General features: G+C 44.8%; 1 protein-coding gene across 1 annotated transcript; it reads right to left on the bottom strand.

Moving 5' to 3' along the window:
- Positions 1-12199: 12199 nt before the first annotated feature.
- LOC147940145 (uncharacterized) lies at positions 12200-13243 on the bottom strand. Its single transcript, XM_087461164.1, has 2 exons — positions 12818-13243; positions 12200-12634 (listed from the first exon to the last, which is right to left on the bottom strand). Exons 1-2 carry the CDS (start codon positions 13241-13243, stop codon positions 12200-12202), a joined length of 861 nt encoding a protein of 286 aa, XP_087317290.1.
- Between the last annotated feature and the right edge of the window lie 1116 nt (positions 13244-14359).

Here is a 14359-nt window from a genome sequence, read left to right as displayed (position 1 = left end):
GGAACCCATCATCACTGAACATGAACTGTTGTAGTAACAGTGCGTCACAAACCTCCAAAGCTGATTGTAGGTGTATAGCTTTCCGTTTATGCCAAATGTAGAATGCCCTTACACCGAAGATAAACTGATAGAATGAGATTGCATCATTGATTTTCACATAAACTGGTTCTACTTTCTTCACACTGAGTAGGGATGTTGTGGTGGGTAAAAAAACCCAGCCCGGCCCGAACCCGAAAAAAGCCCACCCGGAAAAAGCCCAATCTCATAAAACCCGAATAGGTATTAGGTCTTGTGGGTAAACCCGAACGGGTTTTTAGTTTTGTGGGTAAACCCATGGATGCCCGATTTTTTTTTGTCTTATATGATGTATTTTGCATTTTGCATTATGAATTTTTGTGTCTTTAGCTTTTTGGTACCAAATATGATTATCATCATCATATATATATGCCTGTGAAGCCCTGTTAACATTATAGAGTGAGATGCATTTGAAGAAACCAACGTTTAGTTTCATAATCCCTAAGAAAAGATCATACCTTCGTTGAGGTTGTAGAAATTGAGGTAGAGAATATGAGTTGTTGCAACCGCGAGAATAGGTGCAGTAACCATGATTTTGACAGATTGATCGTGAATACTGAAAGACCGTATCAATGCAGCAATCAATGAATGTAAATAGCTTCGTCCGGTTAGCGATAACAGAAAGCTAATTAAGATATAAAAAGATTGCATCTTTAGTCTTTACATCTCCAACGATATGAAAGCAGAGAGAAGAGGGTTCTGAATTGGAAACAAAATCGATCTAAGAGAAAAAAAAGAAGAAGAAGACTTTATTACTTGTAAAGAGGATCAGAATCTCCGTCACTAGCTTCAAGTGCTGAAACAAGACACAACGAGACCACAACAATAAGCAGAACCACCCATCGCTGATTTCGCGCCATCCGATTACCCCAAAAAGAAGAGAGAGAGAGAGAGAGAGTAGAGACAGAGTAACAGAAGAGGAAACGAAAGAGAAGAGGAAAAGCTTAAAACTTTGTTTGTTATCTAGAGGAGAGGAGTGAGTGAGTAAGTCGGTGGGATGATCGGAGTAAATTGAATAGGTTTCGGTGTGGCAGTTTCTTCTTGTCCAACAAATCGCGGAGACAGGTGGATGCTTCATAGAAAGAACAAGAGAGAAGAGAGAGAGAGAGATCTCGCTGCGGCAAAAGAGAGAGAGAGAACCCGTGAAAGAGGAAGAAGAGAAGCGCGTGGCGAAAGAGAGAAAGACGCGCGTGTGAAGAGCAGTGCCTCAAACTTTTTTTTTAACATTAACGAATTTGATTAACTTTTTTTTTGAAGTCTCATGGGTACCCATAACCCAATAAGATAAACCCGAATAGGACTCTCTAAAATGGGTACCCGAACCATTTAAAACCCATGAAATTTTAACATAATAATCAGATCTTTGGGTTTCTTATTTTTCATGGGTCCCGGGTACCCATCGGGTTAAAACCCATTCTTAACATCCCTAACACTGAGTGACTGCTCAGACCAATCCACCTCTTCAACTACAAAATTAATATCACCACCCAGTCCTTGACGTGGCAAAAATGTTGGTACACAAACAGAAGCATCTTGTTGAACCAATGATCCACATGAATCAGTGTCATGAAATTGTTCCGTGCTAACAAATTTATGAGGATGTGGGTGTTCACAATGCAATTATTGTTGCTGCAACAATGTCTGCTTACTAACAAAAGACTTTTGCTGACTCGATTGCCCATCCTCAATAGACTTCTTATCTGTATGTGAAGAAATATGCACTTGAATGTTGACAGTTCCTTTAGAAGCTTCATGCTTCCCCACAAACTCCAAGTTTTGTTGTCTCTTCTTAGAGTTAGGGCATAAAAAAATCAAGTTGAACTTGATCCTCCTTCAGCTTATTAAGCTTTAGCGCCTTCACATTTCTAACAGAACCTTGCCTCATACCCATAAGAAGAACCTTTTTATGCCCTATACGGAACTGCATTTCTAACTTCTTAAAATTACAAGTTATTGGCCCAATGTCTCCAACCATTGACAGCCTAACACCATATCACATCCACCCAAGGGAATCACCATAAGATCAGTTTGAAATTGTGTACCTCTAAATTCCCATTGAAACTTACCTATGCTAGCATCAACCTTCAACAATCTCCCATCATCTACTGAAACCTGAGCCATACTTGCAGGTTTTAGAACACAGTTCAACTTCTCAGCTATATTGGAATCCATGAAATTGTGTGTAGAACCTGAGTCAATGAGTATATACAAGACTTGTTTCCAAGAAGATCCCTTCACCCTCATTTTTCTACAATCATAGACTCTGGAGATTGCATTAACAGAAATATGAGCTCCGCCTCCAGTTTCCTCCAATTCAACCATCACCACCTCTACTTCTTCCAATTCTCTACAATCTGTTTTGTGAGGCTGAGCTGTAGTATCCTTAGGTTCCTCCATAGTAGTAAGAACAACTGTTTTATGATCAAGCTCTGGTTTGGATGATAAAATCCCTTTATACTGAATGCTACTGCCACGCCATTTAGCACCAGAGCTAATGTTACTAAAAGAAGGCTCTGCAACTTCACTTGAAACATTTAAAGGTTGAACTCCCTTGTGATAATCATCACCCTCTTTCATGCTATGCACTCTCCTCAGATGAATAACCTCATATAATCCTCCAATCATTAAACACTGTTGAATTGTCTGAGGTTGAAACATCTTAATGTTTGCTTGAGTATCAATTCTCAGCCCTTCCAAATAAACACTAACCAAATATGATTCAGCTAGATCCACACGAGACTTAATCAACACAAATTTGTTATGATACTCCTCAATTCCTTCTGTTTCCTGCAACTGTTTCAGCTCTGCTATAGCAACCACTAGCTTATAATAGTATCCTTGCAACAACATTTTGTAATTGGGGGAGAAAGATCGATTATATTGATAATGAATCATGCATGAGGAAGATGAAAATCTATGGTATGGGACTTGTGTTGTGATCACACTAAGTAAATACACCTTACGTACCACTTGTAATCACCGGAGGAGAAACGTCGGGACTGGTATTTGCTATCAGAGTGGAGAGTTGAGCTTTCGAGTACGGAGAGGTTTTTTGACTTTGACGGAGTTGGAAAAAGGAGGACGTTCTCTCCAACTCCTGTAGAGTTGTTGAAGATACGTTTGAACACATTATTATACCTTTTCCTTTCTTTACGAAATTGCTTTAACACCAGAGAGTAGAGAGAAAGAGGAACCGTTGGCTTTTATGTAAGACTAATATTGGACCCGTACTTCGTACGGGAACATAGTATTTTTAAAATGAAAGTGTAAAAAATCAAATATGAAATAGACATAGATAATAAATGTTATTTTCGTTTTGTTCTCGGTTTATATTGTTAATGTTAAAGTTATCCATGTCTCGCTTAATTTTGTGGTATAATTCTATTTTTTCTTTGTTAATATAGCTATATGAGCTTAGAGTTTGGTTTCAGGTGTCAGAAATTTATAACACAAAATTTCAGATATTTGTTTAAAAACTGTGGTAAACAGTAAGCATAAATTAGTTTAATCATACACAAAGAATAAAACTATAAATTAAATAAACATAAATAGTTTTAAAATGATGTAACTGAAAATAATAACACAAATAGTTTAATCATACTAAGAACGAAACTTTAGACTAAATAAACACAAAATAGATGATATTATTACTACAATCAATCTGATAGAAAGCAAAAAAAAAATCTACAATCCATAAAAAGATCGGCAAGAAAACCAAGTAGATGAAACATCTTTGTGTTGCATGTATGTACCTATATATAGAGAAGTAAGATAAATATTATAATATCAAGTATAAGTAAAATAAGTAATAATATATTGTGTGAGAGTATAAAAGCTGTGCAGATGTGTTTAGTTTGTTTACCTTGAGATTCACATATAAATATGTATCATAGTTCTCTGAACCTGAAAGATCAACGTACATTTAAGATTATTTTGTACACGTATAAATGATGATCAATTAAGTACACTATATAAGGACATAAATAAATACCTTAATACTGCAATTTTGTTTGGACTGTGAAATCGGTAGACATTTGGGCCACGTCCTTTGCTAACAGAAGTATCAATCTTACCACCCATAGAAGTAAATACAAACATGGAGTTATAAGTTCTAATATTCTCTTTGAAATTAATACTTCTTCTGTCACCGTTGAATGAAAATGATGTGTCCTCAAAGGAAGATAGGCTTGAAACAGAAGAAGTGATAAGAGACTTTTGATGTCCAAATCGGTCACAATTAGAATGTTTAAGTTCGGTAAAAGGATGGTTGACGTTTTCTTCTATTAATTGGTGTCGAAGCACAAAAGACGGGTTACAATACAACTTAGACGAGTTAGCAAGTAATGAACGAGTTTAGAACGGACGAGTTAAAGTGGACGAGTCTTCGAATCCTTTTCTTTTAACCTTTAATGGGTGAAAAAACCTCCCCCTTGGCAAACGCCGTGCGCCCGCTTTTAAAGGGAACTGTGTCGGTTCGTCCATTACAAAGACCAAAATACCCCTTCCCTTCCTGAAGGTTTATTTGGGCCTTCTTATGGGCTGGGCCTTTTGTTAGGTTACAGGCCTACCCCTAACAGTAGCCCCCCTTCACCCCTAGTTCGTAGTTTTTAAGCGAAGAACTATGTCGGAGGTCGAACCTACGACCTTTCTTTTCCATTGGAGTCCGTCGCGAAAACCCAACTTGCCTGAACGGGCGTGGGCCTTCACTCTTGGTCGTTGGGATGATGATCTTTAGACAAGGTTCGGGGAAGCGAAAGGTCGCGCGTGTGATTACGCGGTTTTCGATGTTTTGGGGTCGAATCATCGTGTGCGGTTCTTGACGCGCATGAGATCCGGAAACTGTACCGACGCCGAACGCGTACTGCAATGATTGCGTCTCTAGAATTTTCCTTCCTTCCCTATAAATACCGCTTCTCCACCCTTTTTATTTCATCTTCTCGAGCTCTGCTTCCCTTACTCAGGTATTCTTCCTTTCGATTATCTCGTCTCTTTTTGTCAGTTCGTTCGTACTTCGTATTTTTCACTATGACATCCTCCCAATCCGTATCCTCCGATCTTTCCGCCGCTAGTCAGCTTCGACGAGCTACCTCCTCCGAATCTGGTGGTTCGGCCAGATCTATTCGTCGCAGGGTTCAGTCTCCGGTTTCTTCCGATTCGTCGTCGACGGATTCAGATGTCGCTCGGCTTGCAACGATTCAACACCGCCTTTCTTCCGACCCAGCCGTTTCAAGCTCGTCGGGACTTCTTTGCAGGATCCCTTCCTTAGTTGACGAGTCGTTAACCGATGACCCGTTCTTTCCCGAGGAGATTGATTTCCCTCCGCCGGTTGAAGGCGCTTTTGCACATATTGGTAGATCGACGCTGAAGATTGATTCGGCGATTGACGCGGTTCGCATTGGGAAGTTGGGCACTAGGCCAAACATTCTAATTCCGTCTTTGGCTCAACGTCCCTGGGATGCTCCTCCCGGCTTCATATGTCTCTCGGAGAAATTCTTTACCGAGTGTGGGCTTACTTTTCCTCTTCCCTCTTTCTTGATGACGTACTTTGCTCGGCGTAAGGCGGCCATTCTCAATTCACACCAGCAACTGTTCGGAATGTCGTGGGTCTCTCGATTTTGGCCGAGGCTGCAGGAGTCAAGCTGACTTGCGACCATTTGGAAGAGTTGACGATTGTGAATCTGTCGAATCGCACTAAATCTCCCGGAATTTATTACCTGGGTTCGGCAAAGATTATGACCCTCGTCGAAGGAGCCAAGGGAAAAACATATAATTGAAAAGGCTCGTATTTTTTTCTGGAAGTTACTCCTGGTGTTCTAGAGGACCCGTCCATTCCTTGGTTTTCTGGGTGGAACCCTTCACCCGGTAGCCGACTGTTCTTGGCCGGGCTTTGGTTTTACCTAACCCCCCTTGGTTCATCATCTTTTTGTAGTTGTCGTCTCAAGGTGTCTTCTTCCATATCCTCCTACTCTTCAAGCTGAGGTTAACGCGATCAAGCTCCTTTGTCCCTACGTCTGGCCGGGTACCGAGTTAAAGAAAGGTCGTCCAAGGAAAATACCAGCTTCGTCGAGGAAGAGAGGTAACTCAATGTGTTGTTTTTTTTTAATCAGTTTTTTGATTTTGGTGCCCTTGCTTAAAACCGTTTGTTGTCCACGATTTTAGCCGGAACAATGGGGAGACTGAACACAAATGTTCCCGACGTATCTGCTCGCTACCGTCGGGTTCTAGAGTTTTCTTCCTTGCCTTGTTCGACTTCTCGCTCGGAGTCTTGTCCCGAGACTTACCCAGCCGACATTGGTTCGACCTAGGGAGTTCCTTCCCAGTCTCATCGGTCGGTCGAGACTTCTCCGAGACAGCCTTCCAAGATTCTTCCTCCGAACCCTCACATCGGGACTGCCGAGACGCTCCCGAGAAGGAAGACATGCGAGGCTCCTCGTCGTCACGCTGAGGTTTCTAAAAGTCCTCAGAACAGGAAAGAGGGATCAGGCCAAGAACGACCAGATCCTTCGAAGAAGCAAAAGACGTCTGATTATGGCTGGAGCTTCACTCACTCCTCCTCAGCTCGTCCTTTCCCGGACGACCCTCAATCATGCGCCGATGCTTGAGTCGCCTCTCGTCTTTTTTTTTTTTTTTTTTTTTTTTTGACACTCGTTCTCTTTTTTTTTTTGCAGCTTATTGCACGAACTAATCGTTTGGCTTCGCGCTACGATCGTCGCGTTTGTGATCTGGAGGGCGATCATCCGGGAGCGTCGAGTTTGGCTGAGAGGGTTGAATGTCTCGAGGCCCAGCTTGGGGAGGCGGTTCAATCTAATCAAAGGTTGAGCAATGAGGTTGCGAAGCTTGAAGATCATCGACGCAGATTAGTCTCGGAGAGGGATGATCTTATGCAAATGCTCGAGGCGTCAGACTCCTCTTGTAGCAGGCTGCAGCTTACCCTCAGCTCGAAGACGAAGGGGCTCAGAAATCGGCGTGTGGAGTTCGGGTACTTTGAGAGGATTAGCGCCTTTACTAAGTTGAGCGCTCGTGTGCAAAAGCTGCTAGCCAAACACAAGAGGTATGCTGATGCGGTCATGGCGTCCAGGGAAAAGTTCTTGGAATATAATCAAGCTGTTGGAAACGTCCAGATGCTCAAGACGCTCGTCGCCAAAGGTCAAATTTTGCTAACCGCCGATGGGGTCAAGGAAGGGATTGTCGCCGTGATGTCTCAGCTGAAGGACTAGGTGGAAAGCATTGAGTTTCCGACATTGCCAATGCTGATTTCGACGTTGATTCGGTCTTTGTTGAGCCTCTCCCTTTTGTCCCAGAATGGGTCGCTTTTCCTGAGAACGGGGGTGATGAGGATCGTGACGAGGAGGTTGAGGGCGAAGGGTCTAATAGAGGGGAGGCCGAGGCTGACGGGACCGAGCAACAGGTTCAAAAAGACGCGAGCGCTCCGAATGAAGAACGTCCTGCTGATGGACGTCCTCCGACTCCTGGCCGCGAGTCTCCAGTCGATGGTCTTGTGTCATAAATTTGTTTTAGTCGTTATCGTTCCTGCCGTGTCTAGGGTCGGCTCATGTGTATGCTTACTTTTGCGCCGTGTTTTGGGGTCGGCTCCTGTATGTTAAACTGTCGTTGTCGGGTGCTGGCTCCTTTTGAATTTTATTACCGTTTTGCGTATTAATTACTTGTCATTTAATGGTTGTGATTTCCGAGGCGTCTGTTACTGGTCGCCTATCTTTGGAAATTGTGCCTCATACCGTATAAATAATCCTCTAATCTTTGCCAAATTCATTTCATGTTTTGCTTTGGCGATTTGCTCTGTCTTTTGTGTCTAGGGAAAGGTTGTTCTGATGCCGATAACGACGAGGTCGGCGTGGTTGCGGAGAGAGCTTGATTACTATCATGCTCGCATTCAGCGGCTGAGGGCTTACATCATTGCTACGCATCGTTCATTCGAGCGTTACTTTGGTTTTTGTCGTGTAGACGGAATCGTAGAATGTCTTGAAGTGTTGATTGACGAGGGGCTCTTTGTTCATACGTGGCAATGGGAACGGCTACAGGACGAGCGTTCTCGTCGTGAGGCATTAGTTGCGGAAGTTGTGATACCTGACCTTGAACAAGGCGACCTTGAGTCTATTGGTCGAAGGCCGTTTGAAGAACGTGCCGAGGTCGTTGCTTGTCGGACTCGTATTGACGTGTTGTGTCGTTATATTAGTCAACTGGAAGGCACACGGCACTACTTTGATGAGATCAATCGCGCCGAGGGGATTTGTGCGTATCTGGAGGAGATGGTCGCTAATGGTGCTAACGTCCCAATGGTCGTGTTGAAAGATGTGAAGGAGTCATGCCGTTACTGGCAAACGACGATCGGCGGGTTAGAGTTTGTCACTCCGTCGGACTCCGATCTTGGAATTGAATGATTGTTTTTCTGTCCCCCCCCTTTTTTTTATGTGCAAAGGCGGGGTCGTTTTTTTTTTTTAAACTATTGTCGTCGTTCGAATTAAGTCTTTATATTATCTTTATATTGCTGTTTTATTCTTTCTTCGAGTAGCGTCGTGTTGTGAGTCTCAGCTCGGCTTTGATTTGTAGGATTAGGCACGACTCGTGATTGTCGGCTTACCTCTTTTTTGCGAGTTGTGACTCGGCTTTTATAGAGTTAGGTGCGACTAATGAATGTTGGTTTACCCCTTTTTTGCGAGTTACGACTCGACTTTTAGGTGCGACTCATCAATGCCGGCTTACCCCTTTTTTGCGAGTTGCGACTCGGCTTTTATAGAGTTAGGTGCGACTCATGAATGTCGGCTTACCCTTTTTTTGCGAGTTGCGACTCGGCTTTTATAGAGTTAGGTGCGACTCGTGAATGCCGGCTTACCCCTTTTTTGCGAGTTGCGACTCAGCTTTTATAGAGTTAGGTGCGACTCATGAAGGACGGCTTACCCCTTTTTTTGCGAGTTGCGACTCGGCTTTTATAGAGTTAGGTGCAACTCATGAATGTCGGCTTACCCCTTTTTTGCGAGTTACGACTTGGCTTTTATAGAGTTAGGTGCGACTCATGAATGCCGGCTTACCCCTTTTTTCCGAGTTTCGACTCGTCTTTTATAGAGTTATGCCGGCTTACCCCTTTTTCCGAGTTTCGACTCGTCTTTTATAGAGTATGTTAGAATGTCGATTCAATCATAAAAGGAAAATATATTACTGGCAGCTGGGTCCCGTAAGACGGGACTGCCTACGTACCCCCCGATCAGAGGGATCAAGCCGCTCGTAGTTCACATTTCATGATTGTTCAAATAGAAAGAGCAAGCTGATCATAGCCGAGCTTTTTTTTTTTCCTTTTTTTTTTTTTTTTAGGAGTAGTAACACTTTAAATGCATGGAGTTCAAAGACCTTGGTACAGGTTTGCCGCTCATTGTTAAAAGCTCGTAAACGCCATGGTGAATGACCTAGGATATTTGGTATGGGCCTTCTCAGTTGGCTCCCATCTTGCCGGCGTTAGGCTCGGCGGTGTTCTCAAAGACCTTTCTGAGGACGAGGTCACCTTCGTCGAAGTGTCGGTTATGGACCTTCTTGTTGTAGTATTTCTCTGCGGCGAGTTGATAGTTCTGAATTCGTAGCAGCGCTTTGTCGAGTTCTTCTTCCAACTCGTCGAGTCGATCGATGAGCATTTGACTGTTGAGTGTGGTATCTTGGACGTGCATTGTTCGTCGAAGGCTCTTACAGCCGACTTCAACAGGTGCCATTGCTTCCATCCCATAAGCCAGAGAAAACGGAGTTTGGTTGGTAGCTTGTGGTGGGGTTGTTCGGTAAGACCAAAGTACACCGTCGAGTTCGTCGGCCCAAGCGCCCTTCTTGGCGTCCAACCTCTTCTTCAAGCCGTGAAGTATAGTTTTATTTGTTGCTTTGACTTGTCCATTTCCTTGTGGGTATCTTGGTGTTGAATTTCACAATTTGATTCGCCATCTTGCACAAAAATCTTCTAATTGCAGAGAAATGAACTGCGAACCGTTGTCGGTGACTATCTCGTAAGGAAGACCGTGACGACAGATGATATACTTCCACACGAAGAGTTGGACGTCCTTGGCCCTTATATTGGCGTAGGACTCGGCCTCGACCCATTTGGTGAAATAGTCGGTGAGGACAAGGATATAGCGTTTCTGTCTGGAAGCGGGTAGTGGGCCGATAATGTCCATCGTCCAGCGCATGAATGGGTATGAGGCTACGCCAGCTCGCAAGAGTTCGGTTGGCTGGTGGATTATGGGGGCGTGTCGCTGGCACTTTTCGCATCTGGCGACGAACTTTTCGCAATCGGACATCATTGTGAGCCAGTAATGGCCGTGCTTTTTGATTCGTAGTGCCAGGGCTTGTCTACCTGAGTGGTTTCTACCAGCTCCCTCGTGGGTTTCTATCATGACATGTTCTGTGTCATCGCCGTGTATACATAAGAGAAGGGCTCCGGATGCGGTCCATTGAAGTAAGTGGTCTTTCATTAGGGTATAATGAGCAGCTTTTGCGTTGAGTCGTCTCTTGGCCCATTTGTCTGTGGGCACGTCACCATCGGCGAGATATGACCGGATTTCAACTCGCCAGTCCGTTGGGTCGTTTTCTGAGGGAGGTTCGCACTGCCGACGTGATGTCGCCGCTCGATAGGTGGTTCAGATTTTGTTAGGCTGGTGAAGGGCGAGGCATGTCTCGGCTCGTGTTCCCTCTATGCTTGGCGTATCGATCCGGGTCGGATGTTGAAGCCAGTGCTGCTAAGGCGTCGGCCTGGGTGTTGTCCCCTCTGGGGATTTTGACGAGCTCGAATTCGTCGAATCGTTTGGACAGAATTTTGACGACGTCAAGGTACGCTGCCATCGGTTTGCTTTTTGTGTCGTATTCGACACTAAATTGATTGGCAACGAGCTGTGAATCACAGAAAGCGTGGATTCGTCTGATTTGCATCCTGCTGGCGTGCTTAAGTCCGGCGATAAGTGCTTCATACTCGGCGACATTGTTGGTTGCTTGAAACAGAAGACGAAAAAATTGTTCTAAGATTTCGCCGGTTGGAGAAGTAAGGCGGATTTCCACACCAGATCCAAGGTGCGAAGATGCTCCATCCACATGAAATGTCCACTGGTCGTCTGTTGGGTCGGCGGAGGTTGGCCCGGATACGTCTAGTGGTAGCTCGATTAAGAAGGCGGCCAACACTTGGGATTTAGCAGCTGGGCGTGTGCGGTACTCGATGTCGTACTTGCTGAGTTTGATCGCCCACTTCGTCAACCGACCAGATTGATTTGGACTGTGTAATACAGATAGGACGGCAATGGTATGTGACTGAAAATATGGTCGGAGCTTCCTTGCCGATGTGACGACTGCCAGGGCGACTTTTTCGACTGTCGGATAACGCGTTTCTGCATCGTCAAGGGATTTACTTATATAGAAAATAGGTCGTTGTTCTCCAAACTCTGGCTTGGCAAGGATCGGGGGGGGGGGTGGATATGTAGCTCTTTAACTTGTTGAATGCATCGTGGCAGGCTTCGTTCCATTCGAACTTCCCTTTGGTCTTGAGGAGTTGGTAGAAAGGTAGGCACTTGTCAGTTGACCTGGATATGAAACGATTTAGGGCCGCAATTCGTCCAGTTAGTCGCTGCACTTCCCTAGAATTTTTTCGTGATGGTAGGTCGAGTATTGCCTTAATTTGCTTGGGGTTTGCTTCAATGCCTCGGCGGGTCACCAAGTAGCCGAGGAATTCTCCCGATTTGACTGTAAAAGTGCACTTGGCTGGGTTTAGCTTCATTTCGTACTTGTTTAAGACGTCAAAACATTGTCGTAAATGGGTGATATGATCGTTTGCCCGCCGTGACTTGACAAGCATGTCGTCTATATAAACTTCCATCATCCTGCCGAGTTGTTCAGCGAACATTTTATTGACCAGTCGTTGGTAAGTTGCCCCCGCGTTTTTTAAGCCGAAAGGCATGACCTCTTGTAGCAGTATGTCCCCCTATCTGTGATGAACGACGTTTTTTCCCGGTCGTCTTTGTGCATTAATATCCGATTATAGTCGGAAAAGGCGTCCATGAAGGTTAGCAGCTCATTTCCCGCGGTTGCTTCGATGAGTTGATCGATTCGTGGCAAGGGGAAACTATCCTTTGCACAAGCTTTGTTTAGGTCAGTAAAATCCACGCAGACTCGCTATTTCCCGTTCTTCTTTTTGACGACTACTGGATTGGCCAACCATGGATCCAGCGCTAAGGAGTTTGTCCACTTCGTCGTTTACGGCTTGCGATCTTTCGGGTCCTAACTTGTATCGTTTTTTCTTGACTGGTTTGTGTGTTGGATCGGCATTGAGTTCGTGAGTTGTGACGGTTGGGTCGATTCCTTTCATGTCAGTTACAGTCCATGCGAATGTCGATATATTTGTTTTGAGAAAAAGGATTAGCTCGCTTCGCATGAACGGGGTTATCTTTGTTCTGATGTTCACACACCGACACCGATGTTCACACTTGTCAGTGTCGTCCAAACATATTTCTTCTGTTGCAGCGACGCTCTGCTGAATTGGGGTCGGCTTTCCTTCGGTCGGTGACGAGCTGTCGTCGCCGACCCACTGCTTTGATTGCTATAACTTCTTTCCTGTGCGAATCCTGTGTTCGATCAGGAAGCAGGCTCTTGCACTTTGTTGGTTTCCGCGCAGCGTATATATACCTTTCGGGGTTGGGAATTTGACGCACTGATGATACGTCGATGGTACTGCTTTCATCTTATGGATCCACGGGGTCCCAAGGATTACATTGTAGATAGTAGGCTTGTCGATGATGGCGAACCTGAAATACGTGACCATGCTTCCCACGAAAATTGGCAGATCGATGGTGCTGACTGACATGATATGATCCCCGTCGAAACCGGTCAAAGAATGGCATTCTGGTTTGACGTCACTCTCTCCGAACTCCATTTGTGCCAGGACGTTCCTGAAGATCACGTTTATCGAACTTCCGGTGTCGATTAAAATTCTTGTGACCTCGCTTTCACCGATCAGTAGTTCGACGACCAGGGGATCGTTGTGCGGCAGATCCAAACCTTCTAGGTCGTTATTGTCAAAGGAAATCGTTGCGTTTTCGGAGCTGATTTTTGAAGGCCACGACTTCCTTGTTTCGGCCTGCTTAGTATAGTCTCTTATTGACCTGACCGAGTCATTGCATCCTGTTAATCCATCCATGATCATGTTTATCCGTCTTATGGTTGGGGGACGCTGGTCGGCTTGTCTGTCTGGTCGTTACCGTTTTTCATGATTGATGGCGCCTGGTGTTTCCATTTTGTCTTCGCTTTGATCGGCGAGGGTTTTGGAATCCTTGACAAATTTTCGAGTGATATTCTCAGCTCGCTTGATGTCGCTGTTACCGGGCCGGGTCGTCTTGCTTCTGTCAGATTCAATGACTATCGTCCCTTTTTTGTATCGTTCCATCAGGATCGTTTGGAGGTAACGACATTCTTCAGTCGCGTGGGTGGCACTTTGGTGATAATCACAATACTGGGTCGCGCTGCTCTCACCTCCTTCCTTCCGGATGTATTTATTTTCGCCGATTGCAAAAGTTCGACGAGTTCGATCTTGATTTCTGGTAAAGTGTTGTCGTGGCTCGACATATTCGACTTTCGGAGCTGTGATTACTGGCTGTTTGGTCGCGACGCTTGTTTCGCCGGAGTGTTTCTTGGCGTTGACGACTTTCTCTTCTTCAAGCTCGATATGTTTCACGGCTCGTCCCAGGGCGTCAGCTATGGTTTCCACATGAGTTAAAGATAGCTTTTCTTTAAATCGAGACTCGTACCAAAGTGCGTTCTTGAGTGCAATGATAGCAGCCGTGTCTGGGATCGAGACGTTGACGACGACCTCTCTAAAGTGTCCAATAAAAGACCGGAGTGATTGATTTCGTTGTTGAGTCAGGGCGTATAGGTCGGAATGAGAGTTCTTGTTTTCCATTAGAACAGAGAATTGCTTTAAGAATGCAGTTATCAGGTCCTTGATACTATCGATTGACCCAGGTGGGAGTCTTGAGAACCAGCTTAAAGCGGTTCCTGTCAAATGCTCGGCAAAGACCTGGCAGGCTTCAGCATCGTATTTCGTCAGGCTGAACTGTAAATGGCCGAGGGATACGCCGAAGGTAAGCAAGAATGCTCGCGGATCGACCATGCCGTCAACGGGGTTCGTTGCGTTGCTTCGAGCATGAGATCCACTTCAGGTGCTTTACTTGTTGCTCTATGGAAGACTATTACCATTTCTTGCATCTTCTCTCGAATTTCTTTCAGCTCGGCGTCCTTTGTCCCATTGTCTCGCTCG

This window comes from Camelina sativa, chromosome 8 (genome assembly GCF_030686135.1).
Source record: "Camelina sativa cultivar CO46 ecotype springtype chromosome 8, ASM3068613v1".
Lineage (NCBI taxonomy): Eukaryota > Viridiplantae > Streptophyta > Magnoliopsida > Brassicales > Brassicaceae > Camelina > Camelina sativa.
This window is presented reverse-complemented; position numbering and strand designations above follow the sequence as displayed.